The sequence below is a fragment of the Callionymus lyra genome, chromosome 17 (assembly GCF_982586985.1).
Source record: "Callionymus lyra chromosome 17, fCalLyr1.hap1.1, whole genome shotgun sequence".
NCBI lineage: Eukaryota > Metazoa > Chordata > Actinopteri > Syngnathiformes > Callionymidae > Callionymus > Callionymus lyra.
Window position 1 is genome coordinate 14,425,912 of NC_141834.1, and position 22,569 is coordinate 14,448,480.

The window sequence follows — 22,569 nt, forward strand, 5'->3', positions numbered from 1 at the left end:
TTTGTCACATTTTTGGTCAAGTGCTTTCTTTATGTTAGTTTTATGTATTCAGGTTTTTAATAACTTAATACTTCGTTAAGCTAAACTTGTTTTTTTAGCTTATGTTTTATTTATGCATTTTCTTATTTTAATAAAGACGTTCTCTGTTGAACCAAAACTTTTTTTTATCTTGTTTGTTTTCTCTCTATTGACTAATAAAGGAAAATCTAATCCAACTAAGTTTTGTAATTTAATAAAGGCATTTTCTATTGAGCTTAACTAATTTGATTTCATTTTTTTTCGTTCTTTTAACTCAAATTTTTAATTTTAATAAAAAAAAACGTTTTAAGCTCAACTAAATTTTATTAGATTTTTTAGGTTCATGTTTTATTTTCTATTGACTCAAGTTTTTACTTGAAATAAAAAAATGTTTGTTAAGCTAAACTACAATTTTAGTTTATGTTCTCTTTCTATTAACTAAAGTTTTGTGTTTTAATAAATATTTTTTTGTTCAACTAAACTAAAAATATTTTAGCTTAGCTTTCTTTCTATTGGTTTAGGGTTGTTTTTTTAAATAAAGAAATGTTTTTGTTGGAATAAACTAAACTCAATTATTGTCATTAACTTTATGTATTAAGCTTATGTTTTTTATCTTTAGTAAAGAACTTACTCTCATCTTCTCTCTCACTCTCAGCCTCACTCTTCTCTCCATCCAGCAGCAGGAGCTCGTCAACGCTGAGTCTGGTTCTGCTCAAGGTTTCTGCCTCTCAAAGGACGCTTTTCCTCGCCACTGTCACGCTGTGAGTCACTTCAATCCGTTTTTAAAAATGTTGTTGGTATTACTGCTGCTTTTCGGGGTTTGAGACTGTAATGCTCGGGTTTATTTTGCTCTCGTTTGTCACATTTTTGGTCACTTTTCTTTTTCTTTCCATTGACTCTGGTTTTGTCTTTTAATGAAGAAATATCTCTTTTGTCTATTTTCAAATTTGTATCATTTTATCTAAGATTCTGTCAACACTAATACAGTATTCTTTAGGTTTGTTTTTTTGGCTTCCTTTTTTTTTTACTGTTTACTGTTTTTTGTTGTTTGGTGAAAAACAATACATTTTTATGATCGTAAATAAGTCAACAGAGGGATTTATTGTTTTTTATGCAAGTTTTCTTTTGTAAATGATTTTAGATAATCAAGTTTATTTATTCTTCGTAAAGTTCTTATCATTTGGAGTCAACAAGTTTTTTCATTTCTCCAAAACATTTTTTCCCCCCAATTCTTTCAAGTCAAACACTAATTTATTTTGTATTCACTCTTTTATTTGTTTACTTCGACTAATACAACCACTAAAAATATCATTATATGTCGAGTATTTTTTTGTAATTCAAGAGGCCAGCGATACAAATCCTGCACATGTTCATGATCTTAACTTCACTTTCACAGAAGGATCTGCACAAGTTTACAGAGAAATCCTGGAACAAAGTAAATAAGTCTTTGAAGAACTTTTTCCAAATGTAACTCGAAGCTTTTATCAGTTAAAGTGCACGATAACGTTCCTCAAATATTATCATTCCGCTCGTTGTTTCCTTCAACAAGCGGCGCTCTGATAATGGACTGGTGCTTCTCTTCTCTTCCTCTCATCCCCCCATTATTCTCCACCTTCTCTTTAATCAAGCCTGTGTTCCTCGGAGACTCTGACCTTCTCTGTCTGATCGCTTGTGTAAATGTATGTGCGGCGCCAGGTGCTGCTGTTCGCTGCGCAGCATATTAACAAGGTTCGGACTTCAGGTTCAAACTTCAGGTTCAAACTTCAGGTTCAAACTTCAGGTTCAAACTTCAGGTTCAGACTTCAGGTTCAAACTTCAGGTTCAAACTTCAGGTTCAAACTTCAGGTTCAAACTTCAGGTTCAGACTTCAGGTTCAAACTTCAGGTTCAAACTTCAGGTTCAAACTTCAGGTTCAAACTTCAGGTTCAAACTTCAGGTTCAAACTTCAGGTTCAAACTTCATGTTCAAACTTCAGGTCAAACTTCAGGTTCAAACTTCAGGTTCAAACTTCATGTTCAAACTTCATGTTCAAACTTCAGGTCAAACTTCAGGTTCAAACTTCAGGTTCAAACTTCAGGTTCAAACTTCAGGTTCAAACTTCAGGTTCAAACTTCAGGTTCAGACTTCAGTTTCAGACTTCAAGTTCAAACTTCAGGTTCAAACTTCAGGTTCAAATTTCAGGTTCAAACTTCAGGTTCAGACTTCAGGTTCAAACTTCAGGTTCAAACTTCAGGTTCAAACTTCAGGTTCAAACTTCAGGTTCAGACTTCAGGTTCAAACTTCAGGTTCAAACTTCAGGTTTAGACTTCAGGTTCAAACTTCAGGTTCAAACTTCAGGTTCAAACTTCAGGTTCAAACTTCAGGTTCAGACTTCAGGTTCAGACTTCAGGTTCAGACTTCAAGTTCAAACTTCATGTTCAAACTTCATGTTCAAACTTCAGGTTCAGACTTCAGGTTCAGACTTCAGTTTCAGACTTCAGGTTCAGACTTCAGGTTCAGACTTCAGTTTCAGACTTCAAGTTCAAACTTCATGTTCAAACTTCATGTTCAAACTTCAGGTCAAACTTCAGGTTCAAACTTCAGGTTCAAACGTCAGGTTCAAACTTCAGGTTCAAACTTCAGGTTCAAACTTCAGGTTCAAACTTCAGGTTCAGACTTCAGTTTCAGACTTCAAGTTCAAACTTCAGGTTCAAACTTCAGGTTCAAATTTCAGGTTCAAACTTCAGGTTCAGACTTCAGGTTCAGACTTCAGGTTCAGACTTCAGGTTCAGACTTCAAGTTCAAACTTCATGTTCAAACTTCATGTTCAAACTTCAGGTTCAGACTTCAGGTTCAGACTTCAGTTTCAGACTTCAGGTTCAGACTTCAGGTTCAGACTTCAGTTTCAGACTTCAAGTTCAAACTTCATGTTCAAACTTCATGTTCAAACTTCAGGTCAAACTTCAGGTTCAAACTTCAGGTTCAAACTTCAGGTTCAAACTTCAGGTTCAAATTTCAGGTTCAAACTTCAGGTTCAGACTTCAGGTTCAAACTTCAGGTTCAAACTTCAGGTTCAAACTTCAGGTTCAAACTTCATGTTCAAACTTCAGGTCAAACTTCAGGTTCAAACTTCAGGTTCAAACTTCATGTTCAAACTTCATGTTCAAACTTCAGGTCAAACTTCAGGTTCAAACTTCAGGTTCAAACTTCAGGTTCAAACTTCAGGTTCAAACTTCAGGTTCAAACTTCAGGTTCAGACTTCAGTTTCAGACTTCAAGTTCAAACTTCAGGTTCAAACTTCAGGTTCAAATTTCAGGTTCAAACTTCAGGTTCAGACTTCAGGTTCAAACTTCAGGTTCAAACTTCAGGTTCAAACTTCAGGTTCAAACTTCAGGTTCAAACTTCAGGTTCAAACTTCAGGTTCAAACTTCAGGTTCAGACTTCAGGTTCAGACTTCAGGTTCAGACTTCAGGTTCAGACTTCAGTTTCAGACTTCAAGTTCAAACTTCATGTTCAAACTTCATGTTCAAACTTCAGGTCAAACTTCAGGTTCAAACTTCAGGTTCAAACTTCAGGTTCAAACTTCAGGTTCAAACTTCAGGTTCAAACTTCAGGTTCAAACTTCAGGTTCAGACTTCAGTTTCAGACTTCAAACTTCAGGTTCAAATTTCAGGTTCAAACTTCAGGTTCAAATTTCAGGTTCAAACTTCAGGTTCAAACTTCAGGTTCAAATTTCAGGTTCAAACTTCAGGTTCAAACTTCAGGTTCAAACTTCAGGTTCAAACTTCAGGTTCAAACTTCAGGTTCAGACTTCAGGTTCAGACTTCAGGTTCAGACTTCAGGTTCAGACTTCAGGTTCAGACTTCAGGTTCAAACTTCAGGTTCAGACTTCAGGTTCAGACTTCAGGTTCAGACTTCAGGTTCAGACTTCAGGTTCAAACTTCAGGTTCAAACTTCAGGTTCAGACTTCAGGTTCAGACTTCAGGTTCAAACTTCAGGTTCGGACTTCAGATTCAGACTTCAGGTTCAAACTTCAGGTTCAGACTTCAGGTTCAAACTTCAGGTCAAACTTCAGGTTCAAACTTCAGGTTCAAACTTCAGGTTCAGACTTCAGGTTCAGACTTCAGGTTCAAACTTCAGGTTCAGACTTCAGGTTCAAACTTCAGGTTCAAACTTCAGGTTCGAACTTCAGGTTCAGACTTCAGGTTCAGACTTCAGGTTCAAATTTCAGGTTCAGACTTCAGGTTCAAACTTCAGGTTCAAACTTCAGGTTCGAACTTCAGGTTCAGACTTCAGGTTCAAACTTCAGGTTCAGACTTCAGGTTCAAACTTCAGGTCAAACTTCAGGTTCAAACTTCAGGTTCAGACTTCAAGTTCAAACTTCAGGTTCAAACTTCAGGTTCAAATTTCACGTTCAAACTTCAGGTTCAGACTTCAGGTTCAAACTTCAGGTTCAAACTTCAGGTTCAAACTTCAGGTTCAAACTTCAGGTTCAGACTTCAGGTTCAGACTTCAGGTTCAGACTTCAGGTTCAGACTTCAGGTTCAGACTTCAGGTTCAAACTTCAGGTTCAAACTTCAGGTTCAAACTTCAGGTTCAAACTTCAGGTTCAGACTTCAGGTTCAGACTTCAGGTTCAGACTTCAGGTTCAGACTTCAGGTTCAGACTTCAGGTTCAAACTTCAGGTTCAAACTTCAGGTTCAAACTTCAGGTTCAGACTTCAGGTTCAAACTTCAGGTTCAGACTTCAGGTTCAAACTTCAGGTCAAACTTCAGGTTCAAACTTCAGGTCAAACTTCAGGTTCAAACTTCAGGTTCAAACTTCAGGTTCGAACTTCAGGTTCAAACTTCAGGTTCAAACTTCAGGTTCAGACTTCAAGTTCAAACTTCAGGTTCAGACTTCAGGTTCAAACTTCAGGTTCAGACTTCAAGTTCAAACTTCAGGTTCAAACTTCAGGTTCAAACTTCAGGTTCAGACTTCAGTTTCAGACTTCAAGTTCAAACTTCAGGTTCAAACTTCAGGTTCAAATTTCAGGTTCAAACTTCAGGTTCAGACTTCAGGTTCAAACTTCAGGTTCAAACTTCAGGTTCGAACTTCAGGTTCAAACTTCAGGTTCAAACTTCAGGTTCAAACTTCAGGTTCGAACTTCAGGTTCAAACTTCAGGTTCAAACTTCAGGTTCAAACTTCAGGTTCAAACTTCAGGTTCAGACTTCAAGTTCAAACTTCAGGTTCAGACTTCAGGTTCAAACTTCAGGTTCAGACTTCAAGTTCAAACTTCAGGTTCAGACTCCAGGTTCAAACTTCAGGTTCAGACTTCAGGTTCAAACTTCAGGTTCAGACTTCAGGTGACTGACGTGGTGACCTTGGAATTTAAATCAGGAAACAGAGGAAGTTTTGGAAAGTCGTATGTTAAACCTTCACTTGGTTTTCATAGGAATGTAATTATAACTTATTGTGTCGCGTGCTTTAATAACATGAGAGTATTTACGTCACTCAGGCTTGTTTGTAGCTCAAAGTCAACATTGAAAAGAGGGCAGTGGTCAGTGGCCGACTGTGAGATGCCTTTGATGGAAGTTTCAAACTGTGTTCATAAATATAATTTTTTAAACCAGATTTTCCACTTAAAACATTCTGTATTTATAATTATGATCGAAAAAATGATAATGGTTTTCATGAATCGTCTTTGATATCTTATACTTTTTTTTATTTACTCAAGTTTGTTTTCTCTTAATAAATATATTTTTGGTGAACCTTTATGGTAAAAAATAATGTATTTTTATCAATTATGTTTCATTCTCCCTTTTTAAATGTTTCTCTTAAATTTTTATAAAGATGCTGTTTTGTTTTTTGTACTTGGAATGGTAATAATTCATTCATAAAACTGAAATACGTTCACAGATACTATGCTACGGTGGCCTAGAAGTGCAAAACAAATGTAAAAACTCCTGAAAGAATTCACACATTTTAAACATAATCTCAATTTCTTGAAACAAATTTACAAACGGTAAAAAAAATGTTGACTTTCCTGAAACAAATTTTGAAAAAAATCCAAAACAAATGTACAAACTCTAAACAAAAATATAAATTTAAAAAAATAAATATACGGACTTTGAAACAAATTGTCAATTTCCTGAAACAAATGTAAACATTTAGAAAAAAAAAATCCAAAACAAATGTACATTTCCTGAAATAAATATACGGATTTTGAAATAAAAAAAACTGATTCCTGAACAAATTAAAATTAATAAATCCAAAACAACTTGTATATTTTTGTATAATTGTTTTTTATTCCATTTTAGTTTTAAAAATTTTCTGTGAGTAAATTTGTTTCAGGAAATTCTTATTTTATTTCAGAGTTTGCACATTTGGAACCATGTGTCAGATTTGAACACACATCACTCGTTGTAGTGAATCCAGAGCCGTGTTGTCACTTATTCCTGAGCTTAGTTCCAGTTTAATTAGCCGAACACGCAAACTAAACGCTGGTTATGTATCGAGGATGTAAGATAATGCTGCTGGATTATCTCTTCTTTAACAGGAATTCTAAGAAACTGGCCTCAGCAGCACTTCACACTCAGCTGGACCATCAGCGGCTAAATATACGACCGGGGTAGAGTGTCGGCGGGACTCAGGTTTCTGCTCGCTGGGAGTTTGAGCGTGTGTCGGTGAGCGTGTGTGTGTGTCTCCACGCCGGCGACCTCTGACCTGGGGGGGGGGGGGGGGGAGTGAGACGACTGGAGACGACGGCGAAGAAGAAGTGACGCTCTCAGGACGAGTCCCATGAGGACATGCTGTCACTCTCATAGCTGGGATTCAAGGGTTAGGTTTCTCGACGTCTCACCGACGTGGACGGGATGAGCTCAGGCTAATTTTAGAGGAGACGGTTTAAAAGGGGGGTACGAGGGGGTGATGGGGCTTCAACTGGTGAAGAAGTGTTTAGTTTGATGGCGAGTCTGCTGATAACTAGATAAACGTCAGTGACAATCTGTTAGTACATGTTGTTGTGAGAGATCTAAGGATGTGAAAGTAAATCAGTGTCATCAGAATATTAAATAGTTTACTAGTTTATTTAATATTTCAAAACTTTAACTGATTTGTTTTATATTAAAATATGGGTTTTTTTTAAGAATTGATTATTATTTATTTTTGAACATTTAGTTTGTTGAAGTTTTGTAGTCAATAATTAGAACATAACGATTAAAGGTATATTAAAAATAAGTATATAGAATATTACAATTCTCATTTATCATTTGTTTCGAATTAAAACATTTTCATAATATTTCTTTTTACACATAGAGATTCATATTTTATATTTTTTTTAAAAAAGGAAAAAAAGCCTTTTCAATTCATTGTATATTGAATTTAAAAGCTACCAAATAAAAGTGATTTAATTTAAATAATTGATTTTGGAATCAGAATGTCAAATCTCTATGTTTTCATTTTGAGAAGATCTATTTTTTAAATAATTTAATTATTAAAAAGAAATCAGCATTTCAATCTAAAAATGATTGAATTCAATGAATCAAGATTTCAATTAAAAATAAAAAACGTTTCAATTTTAAAATGTTAAATTCAACCATTTAATATTCTAGTAAAGATATACTTCCATATGAGGAAATTCACTCCCTTGATTTACTGTCAATTAAGACCAAGAAAAGAGAGGAAAACTGAGGTTCGTTTCTCCATAAAACTAAAAACTTTCTTCATATTTACAAAATAAAAGCTGTGAAAAGTGTGTGTGTGCTGAGATCCCCAAGTGGCACTGGTTCAATACTTGAATATTGTCATGTTTTGTTCAAAATAAGGAGGAAAAATGGGTGAAAGTGGAGGAAAAAAAACGTGTATTTGTCGGCAACACAACTGGAGACACAAACATATCAATATAAACACAATATGTACAACGTTACAAAGTGAATCTCTTGAAATACAAAATCCTCAGTTTACGAAGTATCGTCACATTCGGCTAATTAACATAAAACAGGCCAAGCTTTTTTTCAGTGAAATGAATCACAGAGAAATGTTAGAAACTTTACAAGAAAAGAAAACAATGAAAAGATAAATTCTTTTTTGTTTTTTTAATAAAAATAGCAGAACATCCGTGCAGTCTGAAGGGGAAGCGACCTAGTGAAAGTTCTACGATGTAAACAAAGCTACGAGCTAAACGTGAAAACTTTATCGTCCGACTGAAAAAAAGAAGCTACAGTTTAAAACTTCCAGAAACATGTTGGATTAAGACCTGGTGGGAGTTGACGGCAAAAGTCAAAAGATGCCGAAATGCAGCAGGAAGTGAACGTTTAGAGCTGAAGATACATTTCGGAAACTTTCACACAAATGTAATCGTCGGAAAAGAAAAGTGCAAGAATATGTTTGAGGGAAAAATGCGGATTTGGACTCGAAAAAATTACTTTCTGGTCTAAAACTTTGATATGATTGAAAAACAAAACAGGTTGCTTTTCTACAGTTGGTTGAAAGAAGCCAATGAGAGAGCTTTGTCGTGTCACATGCTTGCCTGACGTTATATCACGCTTCCTCTCAGGTCCTTTGAAAGGTTGAATTGTTTATTTTTTTACAATTGAATTTCAAAAATCTAATATTTTACATGTATTTTTTAAAATTGGATCTCGTTTTATTTTTTACATTTAATCCTTGTGCTATATTTTAAAATTAAATGAAGTGTTCATTTATGGGGGATTTTTGAATACATACAGAATATGATGGAATTAAAACTTTTTCTTTTTTTTATGTAATAAAAGGTATATTCTTTTATTTGAAATCTTGTGATTTACTTACATTGAATTATTTTTAAGAGTAGTTGAATTAAATAAACAGTATATTGACACGTTGAATTTCTTTATATATACAGTATATCAATTTTAATAATTTTACTTGTTATAAAACGTTTTTTTTAAATAAAAATCTTGTTGTATTTTTAAAATAATCTTAATATTATTATTTTTAAGAATAATTTAATTAAATTAATTCTATATTGAAATGTTCATATCTTTTCTGTGTAATTTAATTTTTCAAAATGGAATCATTTTGATTTAATACAATTTAAATGTTTGTATCTCTTTTTATGAATTGAATTTTAAAAAGTATACAAATAGAACTCGATGCTCTTTTATTTTTCTTAACCCTTGTGTGGTTCGGGCCTCCGGGTCACCGTGACCCAGAGACAACACCTGTGGACAGATCTTGTTTCTTGTGTGAAAGTTTCAATATGTTAAAATCAGCTCTAGTGAATTGATCTGAGACTTTTTTTTTTTTTTTTTAGGTGCTAGGTGGCGCTGTTCTTGTGCGGCCAACACTTCTGCCAGACACTATAAGGAAGCGACAGCAGGATGAAGAGAAGACCTCCGAGGATGAGAAGAGCTCCAGAGGCTCCGATACAAACCACGGACCAGGACAGCTCGTGGTGCAGCGGGACCCTGTGGTCGCTGGACAGCAGCGCCAGCACCGACTGGTGGAAGATCAGGATGGACAGAAGCACCAGGACTCCTGGAGGGAAGAGAGGAGGATGAGGAGGAGGGTGAAGGAGAGCAGATAAGAGGGAGATCTCACCTGAGAGGATGAAGCAGAAGGACGCTGGTTTGAGGAAGAATGGAACTCCTTTGCTGAGGGACATGACGATGCAGATGGAGCCCATGACCATCAGGGTCAGACTGACCAGGGCCAGGACGGCTGCGGCCAGATTCAAATCTAACAAGAGGTTCAAGTCGGTCAGCTAGTCAGCGAAAACTTGTATGCACATTATTTTTGTTTATTTTGTTGAAAACAGATCTGAATCAAAACTCAATGCATTATTTTTTTCCCGCCAAAAAAAACATTTTTCTTTTTTATTATTATTAAATTATTTTAATCCAAATCAGTGGTTTTTTTATTCTTATTTTATTTCAGGACAGTGTTTTGTTACTATTTAATTTCAAAACATTGTTTTTTTTATAATTTATTTCAAGAACGTGTTTTTTATTATTTATTTAGACAGTGTTTTTTTATTGTATTTATTCAAGACAGTGTTTTTTTTGTTATTTAATTTTAAAACAGTGTTTTTTATTAATTTGTTAGACAGTGTATGTTTTGTTATTTTATTTTAAAACAGTGTTTTTTTATTATTTTATTAGTCAGTGTTTTTTTATTATATTATTTTAAGACAGTATTTTTTTGTTATTTTATTAGACAGTGTTTTTATTTTATTGTATTTCAAGACAGTGTTTTTTTTATTATATTATTTTATTCTTTAGTTCATGAGTTTGTAATATTTTTGTTTTTAATCTTTTTTTATTATTATTATTTATTTATATTCCTTTTTTTAACTTTATTTTTTGTTTATATATTTCTCTTATCAGCAACTATAGTATTTTTATATAGCAATAATTTAATTCAATCATTTCTATATTTAAAAGATTCTAATCAAATCTAAAATATGGAATAAAGTAAAAACTTTTTACACATAGACTTTCATATTCTGATTCCAATAAATGAAAAATACTTTTTCTAAATTCAATATTTTCTAGACAACAGTCGTTTGAATTCAATGTAAAAACATGGGGTCAGCGGCGCGTTAGCTTTAGCTTGAGCTCCAGACGTGCTCTAGCCATGAATCCTGTGATGGATAAAGACGAGTCGATGTTCTGTCAGCCGAGCGAACAGAACACGAGGCTCGACGCTCGCTGAAGTGTCGGCGCGAAGGGAAACACATTCATCACCGTGATCGATGCTGCTTTGCTTTTGAAAGTACGGCCGGCTGGACCGGTTAATGACCCGAAACCCTCGCGGTACCCGGGGCCAGCCCGCCCTGAACCTCTCTATTGATGGAGGGATTTAGAAGAGAGAGAGAGAGAGAAAGAGAGAGAAGAGAGAGAAGAGAGAGTGAAACGTCTCACTCCTGCTCGTGGTCTTCTTGAAGATGACGGCGTTCTCTCCGGACGTGAAGAACTTGAAGTAGGTGCAGTTGGACTCTGTGAGGGAAGAAGAAAGAAACGGTGGATTACACACTCGTCTACCGGTCGCCCTCCTCTCATCCCTCCATCCTTTCCAGGCGTCGTTCCTATTTATACCAACACACACACATGAACACACGCCGCACATATGGCGCCTCCAGAGAGGGTCGGCCGGGTCGAGGCGTGGAGGAGAGGAATGAGGAGATGAAGATGTGCTGAGGAGGTGATGAGGAGACGGCAGGAAGGGGGGGAAAGTGAAGGAGGGTCGGCATCCCTGCCCCCCCCCCCCCCTACAACCCACCCTCGTCTAAATTTAGATCTAAAACTGTGAAGTAGTCAGAATCCATTGGGCTTCACTAATGCATAGTGACGACTCACAACTACACACTGGGCTACACACCGACATATTTGCAAACACTCGCGGCCACTGATATCAACACTTTGGTTATCAACAGTTGCACGAGCGCGCAGACGGACAGACGGGCCTCAGACCACGGTCGCCGCGTTGCTCGGAGGCACGAGGGTAGAGCGGAGGGACGGCTGCTTTTTTTTTATTCTGTCTCCAAACATGTCAGTGTTTTCGACGTGTGAGGAGAGTCTGGGCAGACTCACACACACCATCAGCCAGGATTCACAGCTCCGAACACACACATGCTACACACACACACACACACACATAGCGGAGGTGTGTAGTTCAAATGTAAGAGGTTGAAATATACTTTTGTTGAGAGTCACCATGACATATTAAAGAAGGGATGAAGACCTTCAAGTGTTTTTTTAATGCTCAGATAAAATAATAAAGTTGCTTCGATCAATTAGAAATATCAATTATAAAAGAATTAAAAAATATATAAAATACCTTTTTTTTGATTAAAGCATTATTTTGGGGATCGAAATAAAAAAAAATAAAAAAGTAAAAATACTTTTTTAATTCTTCAGACTTTTTTTTATTAAAATTATATTGTTGATTGAGGCAACTATTTTTATTTTTATTTAGCAACCTTTTTTATTGATTTTCATTATTATTAATAAACCTTTTTTATAGATTTTCTTTTTTAATTAATCAACCTTCTTTATTGTTTTTTATTATTACTAATAAACCTTTTTTATAGATTTTCTTTTTTAATTAATCAACCTTTTTATTGTTTTTTTTCATTTGTAAGTTTTTATTAATCAACCTTTTCTATTGTTTTTTTTTTTATCAACCCTTTTATTGATTTTATTAAGCAACTTTTTTAATGTTTTTTTTAATTATTTTATCAAACAACCTTTTGTATACAATTGTCTATTTTCGAATAATAAAGAAAATAACTCATAGATAATAAAAACCCTTTAATATGAAGGATAACTTTTTTTCAGATAGAAAACTGAGCTCAAGCTATGAATTAATTATACTGGATATATAATTTTAATTTAATATTGTCAAAAATAGGAAATACGGACTTAATTGTTTTGTTTATAATATTTCGTTTTTCTTAAAAAAAATAAAAATAAAATAAATTAGAATTGAATTACAAAAGAAAGTAACAAACAAAATTAAATAAAAAATATAAAATAAGAGACCACTAAACTTCAGGTGTGAGTTTATGGTTTAATAACAATTAAAAATCTATTGAGCTGAACATGTCTTTTATCCGAGTAAGTTTTAATTCATTTATAATATTATTATTTGTCATTTATGTTGAAAAAAGAGCTCAAATGATTGTCGAATTTTTTTCTTCCTCAACACGTTTCAATTCTAAATTTGATTTAAAAGTTTGTCTCTGAATTATTGAACATTAACCATGAATTCATCAAGACGTGGAAGACGAGCGTCCAGGACGGCGACAGCGAGATATGAATAGCGAAGAGGATGATGGATGGATGGAGATATGTGGGAGCTTCGGTCATACATGTCACATACATGAGGGGGGATTGTGTCGTGTTGTCGGGGTCTTTTTTAGAGCTTGTGTGTTTCCATGTGTGTCACATGATACGTGTTTGTTGGTCCCCGGATTGAAGCGTGTATTTCCAGACGAGGATAAATCAAAGATGAATAGATAAAACTTTATTTATGACCAGGAAGTCTGGACGGAATGCAACTCGTTTTAAGTCTCAAATCCAGGAGGAGGAAGTTGCGACATGTTGTGGCGCGATGTTAGCTTAGCCTTTTTGAAAAACTCATTTAGCAACCCCAAAACAATCTTGCATGAACAATAGTGAGACATTTTGATCTTTAAGTGTCTCAATTGTGTTCGTTTTTTCTATTAAAAATATATTTTTTGCTAGTTCTGAGCAGGTCACATGAGCGGCAGCAGTTAGCGTCCATACACGTCAATGCTAATTCCTTCAGAACCTTCTTTAATTGCGATGTAAACCCAAAAAAATACTAAATCTTAGGAATCTTTCCTGGCATTTAACTATCGCGACAAGAATCAAAATAATTTTAGTTAATCAATCATCTCCAGAGCAACAATAAACTGACTAGATAGTTGTAATTGTCATGTTAGCATCTTCAAAGCTAGCATGAAGCAATTCCGAGGTTACGGTTATTTGGACGACTAAACTCCCGAAAATCAACACTATTTGAAAAAGTTTAGCTAGCACGTGATCCAACTGAGAAGCTAAACCAGTTAAAATGCTATGTCGTACATGCTAGTATTTTAGCATAATAAATACAGCATGTCGTGTAAAATAGAAACTTCAAAAAAACTACTAAATAATGAAGCTTATTTTGTGTATTTTCAAATCTGCATTTCAATCCGTGGCGAAGCTCCAAACAAATGAATAATTCAACGTTAAGTACGGACCGTGGCGGCGCATGTTACATTGTTTCCTCTAATGATTTCATTTGCACATTATAGTGTGACCTACATAGAGCTATACGAGCGGGCGAGCGAGGGACTCTCTCTCTTCGTCTGCCAGGTTGATGCTCGGCGTCCGTCGGGGGGGGATTTAAAATATGTGTCGGAAGATACAAATCGAGGCTCTTTAATCTACAACCGAGCCTGTCAAGTGATTTTCAAGAATAAGAGATGGCGCCGCTGACATGGCGGCTTTCATCCGTCCCCCCGGAGAGCTGGGACGTACAGATGTAGAGATGTTTGAATAGGAGTTGGACATTTTTACATCATCTATTTTTCAAACTGTGAATAAATCAATTATGTAATTAATTTTGTTAAAATAAAATGGTAAATTCAATGTAAAAATATATATATATATATATTTTCTAAACAAAGTAACTCAATGTTAAAATTAAATGTAAAAAAAGAAATCAGTGTATGAAATTCAGTGAAAATAAATGTTAACTGTTAACATCCACGCAACCAGGGAAAAGCAATCAATCCCTGACCGAAGCGGTCACAGGAAGTGGATGATTCTTTTTATTTTATTTACGTACTTCTCACTCCTACTTCCTGTTACCTTGATATCTCAGCGGAACATGACGACAGGACCGATTGCTTTTCCTTGGTTGCCCCGATTTTAACACGTCAATTTTTATTGACGTCTTTTGCAAATCATTTCTTTACATTTAATTATTTACACAGTTTTTTAAATTATATTTATTATACTTTGATTTTGACACTGCATTTATTTACATTTACATATTTTGGTGTTTAATTTTTTATGTTGTATTGTTTACACTGATGTTTATAATTTAATTTTTTATGCATTGAATGTATTTACACTGACAACTTTTGCATTAAATTAGTTACACTGGAAAACTAAATATTACATATTTTTATTTTGTATTTAATTTCACTATTAATTTATTTGCATTGCATTTCATTGTTTACCCTGAATTTTTCTAAATATTTTTTTAATGCATGGAATTTGACACTGAAGGTGTTCACATTGACAACTTTTGCATTTATTTTTTAAAAATGTAATTGTTTACACTGAAAAACAAAATTACATATTTTTATTTGATACTAAATTTTGATCCAAATGTATTTACACTAACATCTTTGACACTGAATTTTTTTTCATACACTGAAAGAAAAACACAAACATATTTTAATATATTTAAAGCTTAGTAGGCAAAGTGTGATTTTGATGCTTTTAAAATGTTACAAATTCATATTCAAAGTCTGATGATTTACTTCCGCAGAAAAATGTCACAACTCGTTAGTAAAACAAATGTGTTACAATCCAAGATCTTGTGTTTGATTGGATTCTGAGGCGTATGGAGTGAGATTACTGCCACCAGTTTGAGTGAGTGTGTCTTGGTTGTTGTACACTTAAAACATTTTTTGCTGCCATTTTCAGGGTCTCACCTCCGGGCAGCTCTGCAGGTCCGCAGCTCGTCCTCTCCGGGTCGATGTCGGCCACCCACAGGGTGTGGATGCAGGCCTTCCACAGGCCGTAGTGGGCCATCTGGCAGGTCTGGTTCCCGGCAAAATGTTTGGGTTGCGCCAGCTCCACCCAGAACTCCGTGCCCATGCCCAGCACCGTCAGGGTGACGCCCACGATGGCCACGAAGAACGCCAGCTTGATCTTCCCCTCCTGGCTGTCGCTCATCTTGGGCTGACGCCGGTGGACCCGTCCGGCCTTGATTCCGCCCAAGCCCGCCACGGCCCCGTGACCGGCCCCCGCCACCCCGATCCGGCCCTCCTCATCCTGCTGCACGAAGAAGTTGGACCACATGTCGGTCTCAGGGCTCCAGGATGAGAGGGGACGAGGCCGAGCTCCCTTTCAAGTCCGGATGGATCAGATAATGTCTTCCGGGTTTTTTTTTGTGGTGCGGAGGATGATGGATCGTCGAGGAAGTTAAAATAAGCAAGAGCCTCTGCTCCGGGAACTTGGGGACATTCTCTTCAGAAGATTGATGGTGTTGAGCAGCGAGAACCGCTCGTGTGCTTTTCCATCCGCTCGTCCTGAAATGAAGAGATCAAAAAGATGAAAGTCTATCTAAGCCACGATCTAACAAACAAAAAGTTCAGCATCAACCCATGGATTTCCCAGAAAGAACGGGTGACGGCCGAGGGGCGATAAGACCCCGGGGCCAGAAGGGACCACCCGTCTTCTTTCTCTTCCCGCAGGGGTTGACAAGTGAGAGCAGGTACAGTTGGACTGGATTAGTCCAGATCTGCTCTGATCTGTGCGGATAAACAAAGTCCACAAATATCTCACGCCGGCTCTTTAACGGCTCGGAGAAATGTCCAGTGTTGAGGCTCTTGTTACCAGAGACTGAAGATACTGTGACTGTAGAGCAAAATCAAGCTCGACGTGTTCGAATTTACAAACTACATGCACTGATTTAGGGATGCAATTAAAAACTAAATGACAATCTTGGAACAAATTTACAAACTTCCTAAACAAGTTTACAAACGTACAAAGAAAATTGACAAACTTGCAGAGCACATTTACAAACTCAAGAAACAAATGTACATAAATAATAAATGAAAAAAATCTTAGAATACCTTTTCACACGTGTTAAGGAAATTGTACGAAGCACATTTACAAACTTAGACAGCATATTTACAAACTTGTAGCGCAATTTACAAATTCCAGAAACAAATGTAAGAATGTAATTAAAAGAAAATGTCAAAATCTTGGAACAAATTTGCCAACAAATTCTGATTTTACAACGCAAGCACATTTATAAACGTGCAAAGCAAATTTACGAAGTACATTTACAAAGGTACAAAGCAAATTTACAAACATACAAAGCAAATATTACAAACTACATGAACTAATTTAGGGATGTAATTCAAAACAAAATGTCAAAATCTTGGAACAAATTTGCCAACAAATTCTAAATTTACAACGCAAACTTACAAAGCACATTTATAAATGTGAAAAGCAAATTTACGAAGTACATTTACAAAGGTGCAAAGCAAATTTATAAACATAAAAAGCAAATTTACAAACTACATGAAGTAATTTAAATAAACTTTTTTTTTTATTTATTAAAATTAAAATGACATAATCTTGGAACAAATTAACAAACTTACTATAAACATTTACAAAGGGATATAGAAAATTCACAAACGTATAAAGCACATTTACAAAGGTACAAAGCATATTTATAATCTTGCAAATCAAATATACAAACTGAAAAAGTAAATGTTTAAATGTACAAAGAACATTAACAGACAAAATAAAGCACATTTGCAAACATAAAAAGCTAATTTACGAAACACATTTACAAAGGTACAACACACATTTACAAAACATATTTACAAAAATACTAATTAAATCTACAAACATACAGAGCAAATGTACAAACATGCAGAGCAAATTTACAAACATACAGAGCATATTTACAAACAAATAAAGCACATTTACAAACATACAAAGCAAATTTACAGGCGTACAGAGCAAACTTGCAAAGCACATTCATTAACTTTCAACCAAATTTATAAACTTACAAAAAACATTTACAAATGACACATTATATTTACAAACTAGCAAAGCAAGTTTACCAACTTCAGAAACACATGTATGAATGCAAGTAAAAAACACAAGGCACATGTACAAACTTACAAAGAACTCAAGCTAAAGACATGAAAGAATCTTGAGATAAAAGCAGATCATCTTGACATGTTTCCTATGTTGATGCTTGTTGGTTGACATTATCATGTTTCCTATGTAAATGTGAGCATGTTGATGCTAGCATGTTGACATTAGCATGTTTCCTATGTTGATGCTAGCATGTCGCCATTAGCATGATTCCTATATTGATGCTAGCATGTTTCCATTAGCATGTTTCTTATGTTGATGCTAGAATGTTGACATTAGCATGTTTCCTAAGTTGATGCTAGCATGTTTCCATTAGCATGTTTCCTATATTGATGCTAGCATGTTTCCATTAGCATGTTTGTTATGTTGATGCTAGCATGTTGACATTAGCATGTTTCCTATGTTGATGCTAGCATGTTTCCTATGTTGATGCTAGTACGTTCACATTAGCATGTTTCCTATGTTGATGCTAACATGTTTACATTAGCCCTTTCCTATGTTGATGCTTGCATGTTGACATTAGCATGTTTCCTATGTTGATGCTAGCATGTTTCCTATGTTGATGCTAGTATGTTCACATTAGCATGTTTCCTATGTTGATGCTAACATGTTTACATTAGCATGTTTCCTATGTTGATGCTTGCATGTTGACATTAGCATGTTTCCTATGTTGATGCTAGCATGTTGACATTAGCATGTTTCCTATGTTGATGCTAGCATGTTTCCTATGTTGATGCTAGTATGTTCACATTAGCATGTTTCCTATGTTGATGCTAACATGTTTACATTAGCATGTTTCCTATGTTGATGCTTGCATGTTGACATTAGCATGTTTCCTATGTTGATGCTTGCATGTTGACATTAGCATGTTTCCTATGTTGATGCTAGCATGTTGACATTAGCATGTTTCCTATGTTGATGCTAGCATGTTTCCTATGTTGATGCTAGCATGTTTCCATTAGCATGTTTCCTAAGTTGATGCTAGCATGTTTACATTAGCATGTTTCCTATGTTGATGCTTGCATGTTGACATTAGCATGTTTCCTATGTTGATGCTAGCATGTTTACATTAGCATGTTTCTTATGTTGATGCTAGCATGTTTCCTATGTTGATGCTAGCATGTTTCCATTAGCATGTTTCCTAAGTTGATGCTAGCATGTTTACATTAGCATGTTTCCTATGTTGCAGCTTGCATGTTGACATTAGCATGTTTCCTATGTTGATGCTAGCATGTTGACATTAGCATGTTTCTTATATTGATGCTAGCATGTTTCCTATGTTGATGCTAGCATGTTTCCATTAGCATGTTTCCTAAGTTGATGCTAGCATGTTTACATTAGCATGTTTCCTATGTTGATGCTTGCATGTTGACATTAGCATGTTTCCTATGTTGATGCTAGCATGTTTACATTAGCATGTTTCTTATGTTGATGCTAGCATGTTTCCTATGTTGATGCTAGCATGTTTCCATTAGCATGTTTCCTAAGTTGATGCTAGCATGTTTACATTAGCATGTTTCCTATGTTGCAGCTTGCATGTTTACATTAGCATGTTTCCTATGTTGATGCTAGCATGTTGACATTAGCATGTTTCTTATATTGATGCTAGCATGTTTCCTATGTTGATGCTAGCATGTTTCCTAAGTTGATGCTAGCATGTTTCCATTAGCATGTTTCCTAAGTTGATGCTTGCATGTTGACATTAGCATGTTTCCTATGTTGATGCTAGCATGTACGGTCTATTCAGAAGTAAATAAGTCAAAGTTTTTGGAAAAAAAATTATATGTAAAAAAATGTAATAAAGTGTTGAAATGTGTGTTGAGCAAAGCTCACAACGTGATGACAAAGTTGCATAAGAAGCTAACGTTCTGACCTGAGCACAGGGAGAGGGGGGTAAGGAGGGTGAGGAGGGTAAGGAGGGTGAGAAGGGTGAGAGGGGTAAGGGGGTGAGGGGGTGAGGGGGTGAGGGGGGTGAGAGGAAGGAGTGAAATGGGGGCGTCAAGAAAGACATTAACCTGCCACCTTAACAAATCTACACCAGCGAAGACGTCGCACGTGCTGGATCACTTCATCTGGTTTGAGCTGACAGCAAGAGAAGCTTTATTTAGAAAACACAGCATGTTTACATGAGGCTCCGTAACCTTCTGACGTCATCGTATCTGAGTGACATTAACTTAGAAAGTAAATTCACAAACAAAATAATAAATAAAATAAAATGACAAGCAGAACAAATTTATAAAACAAAATGATACATTTACAAAAGAAAACTATAATACCATATTTGGAATTAACACCTTTTTTTACAATCTCAAACAAAACATTAATAGAATAAATTTACAAAAAAATATAATACATTTATAAAACGAATTTACAAACTTCCATAACAAGATACAAAACTAACAGAACAAAATTACAAAATCTAAATGATAAACTTACACAAACAAATGTGCAAAGAAAAAGGTTTATTAACCTAAAAAACTTTAAAAAATGAAAACACTGACAGAAAAGAAATGTACAAAAAAATATATATAAACTCAAAAAATAAATTTACAGAACAAGGTTTATAAAAGCTAATTCACAAACATCCCAAATGTTTTTTTAAACAGAACAAATTTACAAAACTGAATTTTACATTTTAAATTTACAGACAATTATAAAACACATTTTGAAATTTACAAAACAAATTTACAATCTTCTCAAACAAAATAAAACACTGAAGAAAAAAATGTACAAAACAAAATTATAATTTTACAAAACAACATTTTTGATTTACAATACAAATTTACAACTTCTATAAGAAAATACCATACTTTACAAAATCTAAATGATAAACTTACAAAACAAATGTACAAAGAAAAAGGTATATTTACCAAAAATAACTTTGCAAACTTTCCAAAATAATTAAACTCTGACTGAAAAAAAAAGTACAAAACGATAATCTCACTAAACAAATTCCCAAAACAAGGTTCATAAAACAATTTTACAAACTTCCAAAACAAAATACAAAACTAACATGACAAATTCACAAAACAAAATTGTACATTTACGAAAGATAATCATAAAACTAGATTTTAAGTTTACAAAACGAATAAATTAAAACACTTACAGAAGACATTGACAAAACTGGATTTTTATTTCACAAAACAACATTTTACATTTAAAAACACATTTAGCAACTTACCAACAAAATCCAACAGAACCAATTCCAAAAACTAAATGTACAGAACAAGGTTTATAAAACTAATTTACAAACTTCGAAAAACAAAATAATAGAAGATAATAATAGAAAAAATCACAAAACAAAAAATGATCAACTTAAACAAAAAAATACTTTCAAAATCATGAAACAAATTTACTGACTGACAAACCAAACATGTGTTTGTTTGTTCAGAAAAGTACTTTAAACAATGTTCCACATAATCAGCCATAACATTACGACCACGTTTCTGCTCGTCTTGCTCTCGTATGGTTTGATCAGCTCTGACAAGTGGTTACGCTTTTACTAAAAACAGTTTTTGTTAAGTTCAAGAAAAGCCAAAAACAAGTTGGATGATTGTCGTGGCTGCGGCGCTGATCTTCATTACTCATATCAACCACAGGGTCATTAAAGAGGGTGTGGGATCAGGGGGGCCGGGCGTCTCTCCAAGCGGGATAAATAAAACCATCCAGAGCATGTAAATGTGTTATTACTGAGGCTAAGATCACGACAACAGCAGCTGACGCTTTTCGAAAACAAAGAGCGGCTGGAAAAGTGTGTTTTAAGAAACGGTTTCTGACCTGTTGTTGTCGCTCAGAGCAGCAGGAAGAGACGCCTGAAACTTAATAGAGCGGCGGGTGATGGAGGAGGTCGGGAGCGAGGGAGGGAGGTGCAAGGGAGTTATGGAAAGTAAGTGCAATAGTAGAGGGGAGGAGGGCGGGGGGGGTCGGTCGGTGATATTAGTGGATGGGGGGGCGGGTGAGGGAGGGAGAAAAAGGGGGTGTTCGATCCCTTGAAAACTGCACTTTCACTTGCAAAATCGATGCTTGGGAGATGCTGCTGCAGGGTGGTCCTGGACACGGCAGGGATAAAAAACGTGTCCGTGTCCGTGACCGGCGTCCCGGGGCCGAGGGTCTATTTTGGAAGACCACCTGTTAATGACATTAAGAGGGGGGGGTGGGGGGGGGACGAGGAGCGAGAGAGAGAGAGAGAGAGAGAGAGAGAGAGAATCACAGGCAGCAGGAGGAGGAAGGAAAGAAAGAAGAAGAAAAAAAAGCAGTGAAAAAGTCAAAAGATTCCACTCTTGGAAATTGAGGAAACTCTGGTTTGGATTACATACGTGGCAATATAGAAAGTCGTGCACGGAGGAAGAGGGGGATTTCGGGGGGGCGCAAGAAGGAGAAACAAAAAGGGGGGGCTAAGAGAGAGTATACGAAAGGAGGGAGAGAGAGAGGGAGGGAGGGAGGGAGGGAGGGAGAAGGGACACAACAGGCCTCAGGCTCAGAGAGGAAAATGGACCCACATGTCCAGAGATTCTTCTGCAGCAGATCTTCACACGTTTGACTCAAACTTTAAACATGGAGTTAAATCAAGATAAGATCAGAACCAGAAGATGTTTATTGTGATTTTTTATTGTGCTGATGGAAATAAATGGTTAAATGTATGGAAAATGAACTGAAGTAACATTATGATAAATGACGGCATATAAAATTTAATAATTAATTAATTTTATTTAATAATGATTCCCGACAGCAGAAAAGGTAGAATGAGTCAAATAAAAATCGAATTAACATGTGTTTTAAATTTTTACTTATGTATATTAGGAACTAATAAGTAAGTATATATTATTTTAAATGTCTATGTTTGATGCTAGCATGTTGACATTAGCATGTTTGTTTAATGTCTACCATTTTGAAAGCATTTTATTTAAAATGTATTTATACCTTCATTTATTAAAGATACACTCAAAGAGATGTATTTACTAAAACTCTATTTATAACTTTTTCATAAACATGCTCACAACGTTTTGAGGAACCACGCCACCATGTTAAAGTCGAGGGTCCTTCCTTTTTAAATGTGCGTTTTCAAATTGAAGATTGTTAGAATCTAAACCCGGGGTCTCACACTTGTGTCCACTTTATTGTCTACGTTTTTATGACTCTTGTTCGGCGTCAAATTTGATAAAGACTGTAACAACTTGTTGGACGGCA

General features: G+C 35.4%; 1 protein-coding gene across 1 annotated transcript; it reads right to left on the reverse strand.

The window, feature by feature from the left end:
• Positions 1 to 9,048: 9,048 nt before the first annotated feature.
• Positions 9,049 to 21,228, reverse strand: cacng6b (calcium channel, voltage-dependent, gamma subunit 6b). The gene is made up of 5 exons (XM_087812907.1): positions 21,160 to 21,228; positions 15,195 to 15,794; positions 10,882 to 10,956; positions 9,560 to 9,697; positions 9,049 to 9,496 (listed from the first exon to the last, which is right to left on the reverse strand). The coding sequence occupies exons 2-5, from the start codon at positions 15,562 to 15,564 to the stop codon at positions 9,276 to 9,278; spliced, it is 804 nt and encodes a 267-aa protein (XP_087669033.1). The 5' UTR covers positions 15,565 to 15,794; positions 21,160 to 21,228; the 3' UTR covers positions 9,049 to 9,275.
• Positions 21,229 to 22,569: the final 1,341 nt, after the last annotated feature.

Excerpts from the sequence above, each read along its gene's own strand:
- cacng6b (XM_087812907.1), bottom strand. The coding sequence starts at position 15,564 with ATGTGGTCCAACTTCTTCGTGCAGCAGGATGAGGAGGGCCGGATCGGG. Across the intron at positions 9,698-10,881 it reads CAAGAAGACCACGAGCAGGA|ATTTGAATCTGGCCGCAGCC; the intron begins GTGAGACGTTTC and ends ACCTCTTGTTAG. Across the intron at positions 9,497-9,559 it reads CTTCTGCTTCATCCTCTCAG|GAGTCCTGGTGCTTCTGTCC; the intron begins GTGAGATCTCCC and ends TCTTCCCTCCAG.